Source organism: Cucurbita maxima, unplaced genomic scaffold, assembly GCF_002738345.1.
Source record: "Cucurbita maxima cultivar Rimu unplaced genomic scaffold, Cmax_1.0 Cma_Scf00043, whole genome shotgun sequence".
NCBI classification, from domain to species: domain Eukaryota; kingdom Viridiplantae; phylum Streptophyta; class Magnoliopsida; order Cucurbitales; family Cucurbitaceae; genus Cucurbita; species Cucurbita maxima.
The window spans coordinates 712,569-726,769 of record NW_019272059.1 but is presented as its reverse complement, the minus strand read 5'-3'; the positions used below and the strand labels follow the sequence as shown (position 1 = coordinate 726,769).

Here is a 14,201-nt window from a genome sequence, read left to right as displayed (position 1 = left end):
TTTTTTTTTTTTTTTTTTTTTTTTCCTTTGTGAAAAATATTCGGACCTAAAATGGAAAGCAAATAAACACAATTTAATTTTCCTTAGAAAAGAGAAAATAATATAGTTTGGAAGGGCAACCGGAGGTATCGGTGAACTAGACCTGATCGCTATGAGTTTTCTCTGGCACTGTCTGACCCTAAGGACACCCGCCGACCCAGTCAGCGTGTTATTCGAAAGTTTGTGCTATCTGGTACGGCGGTCGGCGGTGGACATCACGGCGGAGATAAAAAGAAGATGTCGGAAATTCTGCAGCTTTTGGCAGTGAACTAGGAGGGTGTTTTTCATTTGTGTCAGAGATGGATTGGTTTCCTGCCCTAAAATTTAAAATTAATTATTAATTTAAAACAAATAAAAATGAATAATAATTCAAACGTGGACACATGCAGGGGTCGTTGTCTGATATGTAATATGCATGTGAGGGGTAATTAATTAGATGGCTAATTTCAATTAATTGCAATTAGCAGATAAATACAAAAAGCCTTAATCATATCATTAATTGCCTTTATTGGTGGAATATAACTCATATTTAGTTTCTTATATGCAATGGAAATAAAAATAAAATCTTGGTATGATATCTTCTGAAATTATATTTTTAGATCACGATAAAAATGTACAAAATCACCATTGATACTGTTTACTTGTTGGGATGGGAATAAAATAGAATACATGATTTACACGTGTAAGGAGAAGAATGAAGGAGTTTAGAAGATAAATTAGGTTAATCAAATAAAGAGAGAGAGCGAGTAAAGAATGATTAGCCGACAGAGCATGTGCTACACCACTAAAGAGTTGTAAGGGCAGGTCAAAATCAAGGGGCTGCCAACCATGTATGTATATATGTACTTTGGATGTGTGAAAACAAGAACAGAGAATGAGGGAGGAGAAGAAAATTCCTTCCATTTACATGAAAAAATAGAAACCGATGGGACGAACTAGACTTATGTGACACGTTTGAAAGTGATTGTATCCCTTTCAAAATCACTCTTAAACGTATTAGATACTAATATAGGCCGAAAGAAGTAGAGTTAGAACATGTTTAAAAGTGATTTTAACTATTTCATTCAAAAAATCACTCTTAACGTATGATAGGGACCAAAAGAAGTAGATTTAAAACATGTTTGAACGTGATTTTAACTATTTCATTCAAAATCAGATCGATCGGAAGAAGTAAATTTAGAATAAGTTTGAAAGTAATTTTAACTATTTCAAAATCACTGGATACAGATAGGAAGAAACAGACTTACAACACGTTTGAAAGTGAATTTAACCATTTCAAAATCACTCTCAAATATGTTGGATACGTCATTTCTTAATGGTAAGACAACGAAAAGTTAGAATAATGTAGGCTAAGAATTTGGAGTCTATCTTTTTGGATGTGAAAGCTCAATAGGCTTGGGAACAGCTTGCTAACAATGGCAACCACAAAGAGTGGATTTTGAGTCCAAAATTTGTCACTGGTCCACCTCCAGTGTTATAATTCTACTTCAGTTGGTTCGGTATGAATCCAGCTTCCTTTTCAAGTCCATGGATGTTTACTTTAAGACCACTCACTCCCTCTAAGTATCTAAATGTCTCCTTAGGGTTCTAGTTTCAATGTCCCAGTGAAGAATCTGATGAAGTTTGCTCAAGTTTTTCTGCTTGGCTTTCACATGTAGTATGGTCTACCTAACCCATGAATCATGATATAACATCATAGACAGACCCACAGTTTTTGCTATATGGGAATTGGCTAGTTAACTTGGCTAAATGAGATGAAGCATTTGATATCAAATTATCAAATAAGGTCTAACCATGGATTCTTTTGACCTGGTTGGCAAAAACCATTCCATTCCTAATTGGTCAAAAGATGTTCACTTTACGAGTTAGATTTGTAATTTTGTATAACCTGAAATTAAGAGATCAAGAATCATGCAACTTTTAATACGTGCCAGCATGTCTGATCGTGTTAGAGTTAACTCCCATTCTATATATCACATAAACATGTCTTATAGTTGGGGGTAGAAGCAATAAATACGACATAAAATTCAATCTACATGGTTTGATAGGTATCTGTCCTTATAATTATAGTTGAAGGAAGTTTTAAGCAAGTTATACCTTAATTTTGTCGAAGCAATTTTGCATTGAAATCTGTGGCAGTCTGTTTAGGTTTTTGACGCTGGCTATTACAAAGAGAGCCGGCAAAGGGAAGATTCGTGGAGAAACTGCATAAAGAAAAATCATGTTAACTTTTCTTTACAAATTATGATATAAACATCAGATAAGAGTGTCATTTACATCTGAATAACACCTTCAGTTGAAGCCAATCTGTATTAAACACATCCAATAAGGACATATGTACGTAAAAGTAATACAAAAAAGAAAATATATTTCGAGTGAATATCAAGCGTGGTGTATCCTGAATAGCTGATTTCCATGCAATTTATGTCCACTCCTAAGTCTAGTAGCATAAGGTCAGTGTCCTGAGAACTAAAGACTCTGCATCATTTTCGCAAATCCTTCACAACTTCATCAATCAAATCCTTGATGATCAAGCCTTCAACCTCCCTTCCGGTCGTGTTAATCTCGACATCCATTAACGAGGTCCATGGAGTTGAATTTAAATCTCGAGCCATCACCCCCTCGAGCAAGTAATAAGATCTATCAGTTGGAGGGTGTATAAACTTGCGTATGATGTCCCATACAGAATCCCATAGTTTTTTTCCGAACAAAGGCGGTAGCGGTGTAGAGGAGTCGATAACTTTTGTTCTAAATCTGGACGTTGTTAAGCATGGTCCAAGTACGATTGGAAGGGCTTCGTTCAACAGATCAAATAATAATTTGTGATCTACATTACTTTCGTTCTGTTCCTTCCCGATGATTTCATTTTTCGTCTCTGATTTTCTATAAGCTTCTTCCACTTCGTCAAAAATAGCGTTGCTGATAGGCTTTGTAGCTGCATTATTTCGTGAAAAGTTGTGATCAGTTGATCCATCGTACATACCAGAAACAATAAGAAGGTCTCGTATGTAAACTTCTGCTGGATCTTCCAGTTTTGTGATTTCAAACTCAACTGGCTGCTGTTCCACTCTGTCCTCAATATCATCGGAATCAAGTTGACTCAGCTGTCTTCGAAGTTCTGCAGTGTAAAAAAAAAAAAGGGATCAAATATTTGAACTCGATGACAATTACATACTTGTACTTGATTGATAAATGTCCATCATTGAAAGAATGACACATCATTTCTTTTCTTTTTTTTCGAATTCACATGGATTTGAATGCCGTAACTTCTCGAGTGATGCTCTTGATGAATGACATGTTTTAGCTAGTCATGTCAGGTTGGCGTCTTCTATAATTATATTTCTATATGTATGACAATTTTCACGTTAAGCAGTTTATACATAATGTTAATATGTATACCATAATTTTTTAGAAATCTGAAAATCAACCAAGATACACAAGCCGAAGCAGACAAAACATTTTAAAGAAGTATTTTGACGAGCACACTTGAGATGTAAGTAACCAAAAAGTCAATAGCCACTGTATTCAAAGGCATTGATAACAGTACGAAGTAAAAAGATTTATCTACATACGACATTGATAACAGTACGAAGTGTAAAATTGATCGTGCTTAAAAGCAATTTCACGTACCTTTCAAGTTAGAGCTGATCTCCCTAAAGACCTGGGAAACACAGTTCTCATCTCTAGGAGTCACATCTGAAGTTGATATTGGGCTGTGATGATCAGATAACTTCCAGAACTCTTCTTGGCCGCTGCTGCACACAGAAGCAGGACTAGGAGGCACCTCAGTGAAATTCTCCTGGGACAATGAAGAGAAAGGATTAGTTAAAAGTGTGGAACCAGAATTGTAATAGTTTGAGTTATCATACCCTTTCATGGCGCTCCCCAGAGTTCATTACAACAGTTGGTCCACTCAGGATGTCTTTGGTAGAGTATAGGTCAGCAGTATCCAATCCGCTAATCGATTGAGTTTTTCTGCCAAACAGCTTCCCTCTAAGAGTGAAATTATATCTGAAATTGGAAACCTTTTCTTTAAAATTAAACCTCTCTTTCTTCTGCTTTTTGAGATTCACCGCCACATGATCACTTGCTTCATGTTTTCTCTGAATGTGGACGCCAGTTAAAATATGGCGGTCCTCCAGAAGAAGCTTCCCAAACGATGTTCCTGACACTGGAGCTGATAATGATCTGGAGAGATTCCTAGGTGACAATTCTTTGGGGAGAACCTCATCTGCCTCATGCCTGAAAGACCTACTGTGTATTTCTTCTGCATCTCTTAGTACTTCCCAGTAGTTTGTATGTTTTCCATTTGTCAAAATAGTTTCTACTTGCTTTGAAACTCTTTCATGATCACTTGCAGATGATCTAGAGCTGCCACTATCTAAGTCTGAATCTTTCCGTCGAACATTTCTCAGTCTTCCTGACAAGAATCTTCTGGTATCTTTGTTCATGAATTCTGGGGAACCCAACCCATTAAATTGAACTCCGCTATTGTATGATCTCGTGGATTCTGAACGAAGTAAATTGAATCCAATGTCTCTTGTGACACTGTCTCTGACCTGTGTTGCGATGTTCTGAGCTATTTGTCTCGAGTGAGATGACTTCTCACTATATGGCGTCTCTATTCCACTTCCTCGAGCAGCAGAGCCCTTTTTAGTAGTTTTCCCTTGCAATTCGCATCTCAGCCGCTCCTTGACCTCTTCAAGAAAATCTTCAATACTAACTCTTTCTCCTAAGGTCCCTGAGGAATTTGTCCAATGCTCTTCATGGAGGCACATCTTATCAGGACCAGGCTTCAAAATCACAATCTTTGTTGGACCAAGCAATTTGTCTTTCTGATCACTACTTATCAGGCAAGGGTGCTCAAAATCTGCATCCATGGATTCGCTTCTCAAAGAGAAGGGTCCCCTCTGCTCACCAGGGAATGTTTCTCTCTTAATACCACCATCCAGATCAACTCTTCTATATGATTTCATACCCACTGTCGGATATTTAAGTTCTGCTGAGAGCTTTGGGCTCGATATTTTCCTTGTGTTTACATTTAGTTCCATCTCCCTGGCGTCGTCCTGAGCAAGTGACTGTCTGTTGATGCTGCTAGTTTCAATAACCCTTGAACACTCCCTAAACCTTGCAGCCTGCCATGCTTCAAATTCCTTCTTGAACTTCTGTAATTCCTCCTCCTGAGGATGTTCCCGACGGTGAGGTCTTCCCATCTTCTGACTGGTACTCCTCCATCGATCAGCATCCTTGTCATTATCATGATAAGATGAGTGCACGTCCATCTTCTTATAAGAATTCGATTTGGAGGATGCATCAGAATGCAAGCCCCTGCCATTAATTTCTTTACTTGAAGTCTTAACTCCCTTGCTATTGTGCCTCTTGTCACTGAGCTCAACTTCATCTTTTGCATCCAAGGGCAACATATCCATCCCCATGAGTCGAGCAACAATGCTTGGTCCATGATGTTTGGCACTCGTGCGCGAGGACATTTCCTTATCAATTAATTTCTTCATTGAAGTCTCATTCTTTAAATAGTCCTTGTCAGAAAACACTTCATCAATTTGATAGGAGTACTGAAAATTCAGCAACGGTCACAAGAAACTGGCAATTAGAGAGAGCAACAGAAACAATGTGGAAATGAACACGCATGGAAAGTATATTGATATTGGCGAATAAGATCATTAGAAAATAATATGAGAAAACTAGAGGACAGACTGTTGAAAAGAAGTTCATTTCCAGAAGTAGAAGTTGATTTGAGAATGAGAAAGTGAAACTATTTGTAGAAAATACTCCAATGAGGATGTGGTATAATAACGGGGATTCACCTGCATGTATTTCTTTTGTGTTCTTTAACTTAGTAATTAACAGGAGGGCCAAGATTGACTTTGCCCTTTTCTTTATATAATTTTCGTGATATAGGCTGTTGAGACCCTAGACAAGTATACATGAGCGGTTATAGCACAGGTCAATTAATTTCAGGACCTTTTGATATCAAATTTATCAACTGAGATTATGGCCATAGTTAATATCATTCCATACAATTTTTTGGTGGCAGTTTTGACCATTGATACATAACAGTGATAGGTTGATACAAAATTTGGTTCGGTTGTTGCCAAAAGAAAGAAGCATGAATCTTTTTTCTTTCTAATTCATATCTTGACCATGATGTAACAAAATTTTAGACTGGAAAAAGATCTTACGGATTCAAAATTTAAAAAAAAAAAATCAGCATATGATGTTAACTGAGATAGAAATAGAAGATCAAACAGAACGAATTTTCCAGACGGTTCAAAGATCGATATCTCGAACTTAGACGATCCAATTATATAGACAGACTTGTTTCAGTTTGCATTGGGGTGAAAGCTTCAGTTTGTATTAGTGTTGTGCTCTCAAAAGTTAGAAAACTAATAACAAGGTACTTCGACGTGAATAGTCGTTTAGCTAGTATAAAGCCAGAAAATTGTAGATTTACCGGTATTTCTTCTGCAGTACAATAACTTTGAGAACTCTCCATCTGTAGCTCCAGGCTATTTCGAGGGGTTTCCAGGCCTGCAGAAAATGCGAATTCGATTTAGATAAAATTACTTCAAATAATCAGATTTATCCTGTGATTGGTTTCAGCTCAAGTGGTGTTTTTATACATGATAGACTGGTAAAAAGTTTTAACATTCATTACAAAATCTGGTTTATTAAAAAAAGAAAAAAAGATTCTGGGATGCTACACTTCCATAAGTGGGCATATGTACATGAGCAATAAGAGCCTGATAAGAAAGCTTCTGAACGTATATCAGTATTCTAACGTAAGCTCGGATTTCCAAAAACAAATTTTCTAGTCACTTCCGCTCCTACTAACTTCATATTCCAATATTATGAAAATATTTTAAAATCTCAACTTAATGTCAATTACATGATAATGGAAAATGGCTATTCAAGCAGAATTCGCAGAACATGTTCTTCTCATAACAAAGAGCATAATAACATCAATCATACCACCATTACGTCTCTTTTGATTAAAGATTTTCTTGGCCATGCTCCTGCGGTCGAAGTCAAAAGGATATAATAAGCCACCCATGCAGCTTGTGGAACTACCAGGACACCATCTTTTTTTTTGGTTCTTTCATACTTGGTATAAATCGATCTCAATATCCTTGTTTACCTTGAAAAAGAAAAGAAGAAAATTAGGCAAAAAGATAAGTCACGAAGTTTGTAAACTGGCAAACTGCAACCAACAAAAATAAATATCATCGATGGAACCATACACTCCGAGCACACAAGCAGCATTCTAAATTAATGACCACGGAATATATTATGCTATTCGCTAATTAGTAGTGTCTTTTTGCGGCAATAGGACTCTGGTTACGTTATCTGTTTTATAGCGATAAGTTCTTAAACATCCTTCCAAGAAACAACAAGAGGCGATAAACATTCAAACCATATCCTGGAGAAATTAGTATCGTGTATGAATATGAGCAACAGAATCAACAGTATACCCTAAATAGAAATTGACAATAATTCATTATTTATTTAAAAAACAGAATCTCTTCTCATCCGGAAGAAGAAAGTCAATGGCTCCGTTGTGTACAGAAAGACCACGAGGGAGCACAACAAGCAGAACTGTTCCAGAAATCGGAGAAAGACAATAGAAGACTACAGCAAGATCCATTGTAGGAAGAAGAGGCCAGATATCATATTTTTTGAAAGGCTTCAAGGAAATTCGTGGTACAGACTACAGAGCATAGCAAGCTAGAAGTCAAATGAGAAACAAGACTAATTCATCATTCGTCAAATTTTCAAAACCAGCCACCTACAACATAACTTGACAATCAACGATTTCACACAATCAGAAACAGGAACAAAAAAAGGTTATCCAGAGCGGTGAAACTTGCATATATCCGACCTCAACAATTCAAGTCCGTGATCAGAACGCAAAATTCAGTCTCAAAACAGAAAATAAAGCGCAATGTCAGAACCAGAACCTGCTTCATCAACCAATCAGCTCAATTGAAATTCAACGAAGTAATCGAACAAAAGAAAAACGAGGAACAATTGAAATTCAGAGAAAGGAAGAAGACAAAGAAAGAAAGCTGTGGAATGGAGATCGCACCAGTGAGAATGGAGGAAGAAATAGCGACGCTGCAGTTGAACGGAGAAGGGCGCCGGCAAGGAGTGAGGCGGCGAGTTTAGGAATGCAGTTAAACAACCGAGGTATTTACTGGAAAATTTGGTAATGAAGAAGAAAATAGAAATGGCGTCGCGCGTTGGATGCAATCATGAATAGAAATGTGTCGACGCAAAAAGTAGGAATTGAAAGCCATCAAATTTCTCGTAATAATTAAATAATTATTATTATTATTTAATAATAATAATTATAGTAAAATGATTATAAAATTCCCAAAACTATTTTTCTTTTTTACATAAAAGTAAAACCAAAATATTAATAGTAACAATAATGAGCGGTAAAGTACGTGGCATATTATGCCTTTTCCAAGGCCTGGTCCCACTCTCCCTCAATTAAACTTTTTTTTCTTTCTGCTAATAAATTCCTATTTTCCCCTGAATTTTTCTATTTGTTTTTAGTACGTGGCATAAATTCTATTTTAGTATTTTTTATTTACGATATATTATAATTTTTTTTAATATATATTCTTAATTTCCATCCATTTTTTTTAGTTAATTACATGTCAACTATTTGTCCATCATTAAAAATATTTTAAAATTTTATAATGTGAAATTACAGTTAAAATAAAAAAAAATTAATTAATTGATCCATATTTAAGATATATTTTCTTTCCTATCACAACAAAATCAATACTTTCTAATTACCATTTAATTATTACAAATGACTTAATCTACCACTAAGATAAAATTAGAAATTTACATACATTTTAATATTTTGGTAGTGTAACAACTTAAGCCCACCATCAGCCTTACGGTTGTAAAATATATTTATTAGAGAAAAGTTTACACCTCTTCAATGTTTCGTTTTTTCTGTCTAATCAATGTGGGGATCTAACAATTTAACTTTTAGAGACACAATATCTTTGTTGACACACCGCTCGATGTCTAACTCTGATACCATTTGTAAAATCTCAAGTTTATTGCTAGCAGATATGTCCGTTTTAGTCTATTACATATCGTCGTTAGTCTCGCAATTTTAGAAAGTGTTTGTTAAAAAGACAAAATAAGGCAAAAAAATAAAGGAAAAAGGGGAAGAAATACAGTTGGTTTGACGCGATGGGGTCGCAACAACGTGAAATGATTTGTTGGATCACGTAAGGAACAGCTCACACGCAGTCGCTTCCCGCTGCCTTTTACGCACCACACTCCCATTTCCTTTCTCCGTGCTTTCTCATCACGCGCTACTCTCCGCGCGTTCCTTTTCCATCCCTTTCTCTTGTCAATGGAATGTAAATAATATTTCTAAAATATCCTTTTTTTTTAATTAATAAATAAATACCAACGTAAAATATCCTGCTTCCAGTCTGACATTTTTTTCTCTATTTTTTTTTTAATGTTTGGAATTATAAAATAGATTTAAAATATAATTTTTTTATATCCAAACTATTTATTAGTTTATTATTAATTTTTTAAAACATTTAATCTCTATTTTCTGACAAAAATTTTAAATTATATTTTTTAGATGTAAATTTTCATTATAATTAAACATTAAAAACTATATTATTTAAAATGAAATTAATGCGATTAAATGTAGGTAGGATTTTTTTAGTTCCCAAAAGTGTAAATAGTACATACCTTTTCTACGAGAATCTAAACGACACCGTACAGATGCCTCTGGAGTTCGGAATCAGCACTGAATGAAAGAATTTGAAGCAAAGAAAAAAAAAATAAAAATTAAAAAAAAATGCCTTTTTAATTGAATAATACCATTTCTAAATTTTAGAAAGGTTCACAGCTATCAACTTTATTCTAATCTTCATCATCACATTTTTATGTGATTTTTTTTATTACATGATATGATATTATAATATTTTTTTATTTAACTTGATTAATTAAAAAAAAAAAACATGAAAATTTGGATTTTTTTTTTATTTATTAAAAACTAATACCTTAATTAGACGAAACCGGATTGAACCAAGATGCCATGTCATCGAGAGCACGAGCGAGAGGTCAATCCCAACTACCTAAGCCGAGGTAACAGAGTTTTAATTCAGCTTTCAGCCCAAATTCCACCATGTCCTTCTGTATTGACCTGAATTCCACTAATTTTTGTGATTGTGAGATCTCATTACAGTGGGAGAGGAGAGGAGAACGAAACATTATTTATAAAGGTGTGAAAACATCTCCCTAATAGACGCATTTTAAAACTGTGAGGTTGACAACCATACGTAAAGGGTTAAAACGGATAATATTTGTTAGCGGTAAGCTTAAGCTTAAGCTTGTCTTTTTGGTCCAATTTCATCCATAACAAAAACCATCGAACATGAAAAAATAAGCTTAATTTAAAAAACCGAGATGGTTATTATTTTTTTTTAACCATTTTTTGCTATGAGACAGACTCGTCTTCCTTTATGTATGTCTTTGCATCAGTTTGAGTATGCACGAGAACATACCGATAACGAAATAGTTTCCGTATCGTACAAACCGAGCTCGCTATACATGAAATAAACATAAATATGGATAGAGATATTATAAGGAGAACGTAGAGTTTAGTCGGGACAAAAGAAAAGGAATGGATAGAAAAAGAGGTTAGGTTTAGGGTGTAAAGGGGAAGGTGATATAATGATATGATGGTGAGAGGACCAACATGTTGTGTTGTCATGTGGGACTTCAATAAGAAGAAGAGAATTAAGACTATGATGACACCCAAAGCCAGCATATGTGCAATTATCCTTTCTTTGCACTCTACTCCCTCAATTTATATCTTTTTGCACTCTAGTCCCTCAATTTTGCTTTGTATTTTGGGGCCATGGGGACCAATGTTTTATACATTATATTAGTTGTGTTTTATAAAATATTTGAGATGATCAGATCCTTTATTTTAATTTTTATTTTTAATAAAAGTTAAATATTAATACGTAAAATATTATTAAATTATTTACCTTTTCATTTGTATGAAGTAGTTGGAGAATAAATAATTATAATATTAAATAAATATATGCATAACCGAAAGAGTACTTTGATAAATTAACTTAAAAGAATTAATTGGTAATTAATGAATAATTATTTTTAGAAAAGTAAAATAGAATTTTAACAAAATGCGTTCGATTCGGCCCGACCCAGATAGTTGTAAGGGATTGGGTCTATAGACAAGCATGTAAGCCCATTTGTTTGTGGCAAATCTGATTTTAAATTCTTTTATTTGAAATTTCTGAAATTATTTTAAACATTTTTTTTTTAATTTCATTTAAAATGAATGTATTAAAATTTTTATGTTTTAAATAGTAATGGAAAAGAAAAACCTAACACAAACTAGAGCCTAGGTTCGATCATATGCAAATATAGGCTATGGATTTATCTTTGTTAATTTAATATTTACTACACACATCTTTGTTGGCTTATTGGCCCTTGATCTCACATTAATTAATTTCAATGAATTAATTATTGATGTTTTGATGATAACAAACCTACTTTTAATTATTAACTATTTTCAGTTTTTTGAACTGTCCACAGTATAAGGTCGGGAATAACGATTACAACAACTTTTCAATTACTCAAATCAGAGCTAAAACGAAGAAATTAGAGTCGAGACAACATACCCGACGTGATGATGTGGCAACAAAATCAAAATGATGGACAAATCAAAATATATCAAAGTATGACATTTATAATATTGGAAGAATAACACATGGTGGAGTTTTTCTTATTATTACATTTCTAAATAAAATTATTTTTACAAATATAAATTTGAATATAACCGTTACTCACATCGAATTTTATTATTACTATATTATATTATTATATTATTATATTTTAAAATTTTGGTAGTTACTCACATCATTTTTATTATTATTATATTATTATATTTATAATAAATTTTGAATTACATTTTACCGTTACTCACATAACTTTTTATTATTATTATATTATATTACTATTATATTAAAATTTTGAAATAAATGAATTTAGAAAATTTTCTTACTTAATTACTTTTAATCTCCACCTTCCATTATTCCTAACACAATCCAATGGTCAATATTCAATCCTAGCCACTTTTCTCCTCTATATAAACTCATCTTCCCCACATTTTTAAAATATACAACTTACATACATTCTTCAATCCTCATTTGTTCAAAGTCTCCATTGTTTATTGCTCTCTCCAAGCTTACAAGTTTATTTCTTTTCATCTTATTCTTGAGAGGGATTATTATTATATTGTGAGGAAATAGTTGTCAGTATCCCAAATTGTAAATCTACTCTTTGAGAGAGTTGTGGTGTGTTATTATCAAACTCAAATACTTGTATCGGTTTGATCCTGCGTCGTTGAAAGGATTGAGTTTGCTCTTGAACTCGTAAAAAGAGCGGTGTACCGGTTTGGCTCTGATCCGTGGAAAGAGTCGGAAAAGTTCTTTATTCAAATTCCCAAGAGGCGCTTGGGGAGTGGAGTAGGTCGAGTTTGACCGAACCACTATAAAACTACGGTGTCATTTTCTCTAACTCTTTCCTATTTAATTTCAAGATTATTATTATGTTTATTGCATGTTCTACTTGATTATTGTTTTGACTTGAATTATTTTGCTTTAGTAATTATCATCTTCTACTTATTTGTAAAAAGTTTTATCATTAGAAAAATTAATCAAGTTTAAACACTTTTATCGTTAAAACCCTATTCACCCCCCCTCTAGGGTTGCCATACCGATCCAACAATTGGTATCAGAGCAGGTTGCTCCTATAGATTTTTTATCTAAACTTTATTGTTCGAGCTTATGGCAAACCTACGTGTTAAAAATGGTTTTAGTGAAGGACAATCAACTTCTAGGCCACCTTATTTTGATGGAACAAATTATACATGTTGGAAAGCTAGGATGAAAATTTATTTGCAATCCGTTGATTATCAATTGTGGTTAAATGTTAGTAATGGTCCTTACATTCCAATAAAAATTGTTAATAATATTGAGGTGCCTAAATTAGAAAATGAATTTGATGAGCATGATATGAAAAAATGTTCTTTGAATGCTAGTGCTATCAATTGTCTGTATTGTGCCTTAAGTAATGATGAATTTAATAGAGTATGTATGTGTTCTTCGGCATATGAAATTTGGAAAACTCTTGAAGTAACTCATGAGGGAACCAATCAAGTTAAAGAAACAAAAATTAGCATGTTAGTTCATAATTATGAACTATTTAAAATGGAGGAAAATGAACCTATTGGTGATATGTTTACTAGATTTACTAATATTTTAAATGCTTTGAAAAATCTTGGAAAAGTATATTCTACCTCCGAAAATGTAAGAAAAATTCTTAGGTCTCTGCCTAAAAGTTGGGAGGCAAAAGTGACGGCGATTCAAGAAGCAAAGGATCTCACAAAGCTTCCTTTGGATGAACTCATTGGTTCTCTCATGACACATGAGATTACCATGAACGGGCACATGGAAGAAGAATCCAAAAAGAAGAAAAGTATAGCCCTAAAATCCATCAAAGTTGACTCTGAAGATGAGGACGTCCTTGATGAAGATGATGTCGCCTACTTCACACGTAAGTATAAAAATTTTATTAAAAGGAAGAAACAATTAAAAAAACATTTCACAAATCAAAAAGAGTCAAAAGGTGAAAAGAGCAAAAACGATGAGGTAATATGTTATGAATGTAAAAAGCCGGGTCATATAAGAACGGATTGTCCTCTCCTCAAATCATCTAAGAAATCCAAGAAGAAAGCAATGAAGGCTACTTGGGATGATAGTGATGAAAGTGCAAGTGGAAGTGATGAAGAAGTTGCAAATTTTTGCTTCATGGCTCATAGTGACAAAGAGGATGAACAAGAAGATGAACAAGAAGATGAGGTAACTCTTGAATCTCTTTCTTATCATGAATTATTTAAACTTGTTGATGAGATGACAATTGATTTAGAAAAACTTAGTTCAAAGTATGTTGTGCTTAAAAAGAAATATAAGACTTCAATTATTGAAAATAAGTCTTTGCTAAATGAAATTTCTTGCTTGAAGGAGAAGGATCATAATATTGTTAAAATTGATGTACCTTGTGAA

The 14,201-nt window shown here is 33.8% G+C and overlaps 2 protein-coding genes across 3 annotated transcripts in view; both read right to left on the bottom strand.

The window, feature by feature from the left end:
- Positions 1 to 1,919, bottom strand: part of LOC111470237 (WUSCHEL-related homeobox 13-like) — a 5,063-nt gene extending 3,144 nt beyond the window's left edge. The window contains exons 1-2 of the mRNA XM_023115786.1: positions 1,833 to 1,919; positions 143 to 356 (exon numbers count right to left, since the gene is read on the bottom strand). The gene's annotated coding sequence lies outside the window, so the exon portion shown is untranslated. The remainder of the gene's footprint in view (positions 1 to 142; positions 357 to 1,832) is intronic.
- A 7-nt stretch (positions 1,920 to 1,926) lies between these two features.
- LOC111470236 lies at positions 1,927 to 8,322 on the bottom strand. Of its 2 annotated transcripts, XR_002714998.1 has the most exons (7): positions 8,144 to 8,322; positions 7,030 to 7,195; positions 6,512 to 6,588; positions 3,909 to 5,612; positions 3,670 to 3,838; positions 2,317 to 3,157; positions 1,927 to 2,243 (listed from the first exon to the last, which is right to left on the bottom strand). XR_002714998.1 is itself a non-coding variant. In XM_023115784.1 (6 exons), exons 2-6 carry the CDS (start codon positions 7,109 to 7,111, stop codon positions 2,523 to 2,525), a joined length of 2,667 nt encoding a protein of 888 aa, XP_022971552.1. In that variant the 5' UTR covers positions 7,112 to 7,195; positions 8,144 to 8,322; the 3' UTR covers positions 2,249 to 2,522. The 2 variants fall into 2 exon arrangements, 1 of the variants encoding a protein (XP_022971552.1); XM_023115784.1 differs by lacking the exon at positions 1,927 to 2,243 and having other exon boundaries at positions 2,249 to 3,157.
- Between the last annotated feature and the right edge of the window lie 5,879 nt (positions 8,323 to 14,201).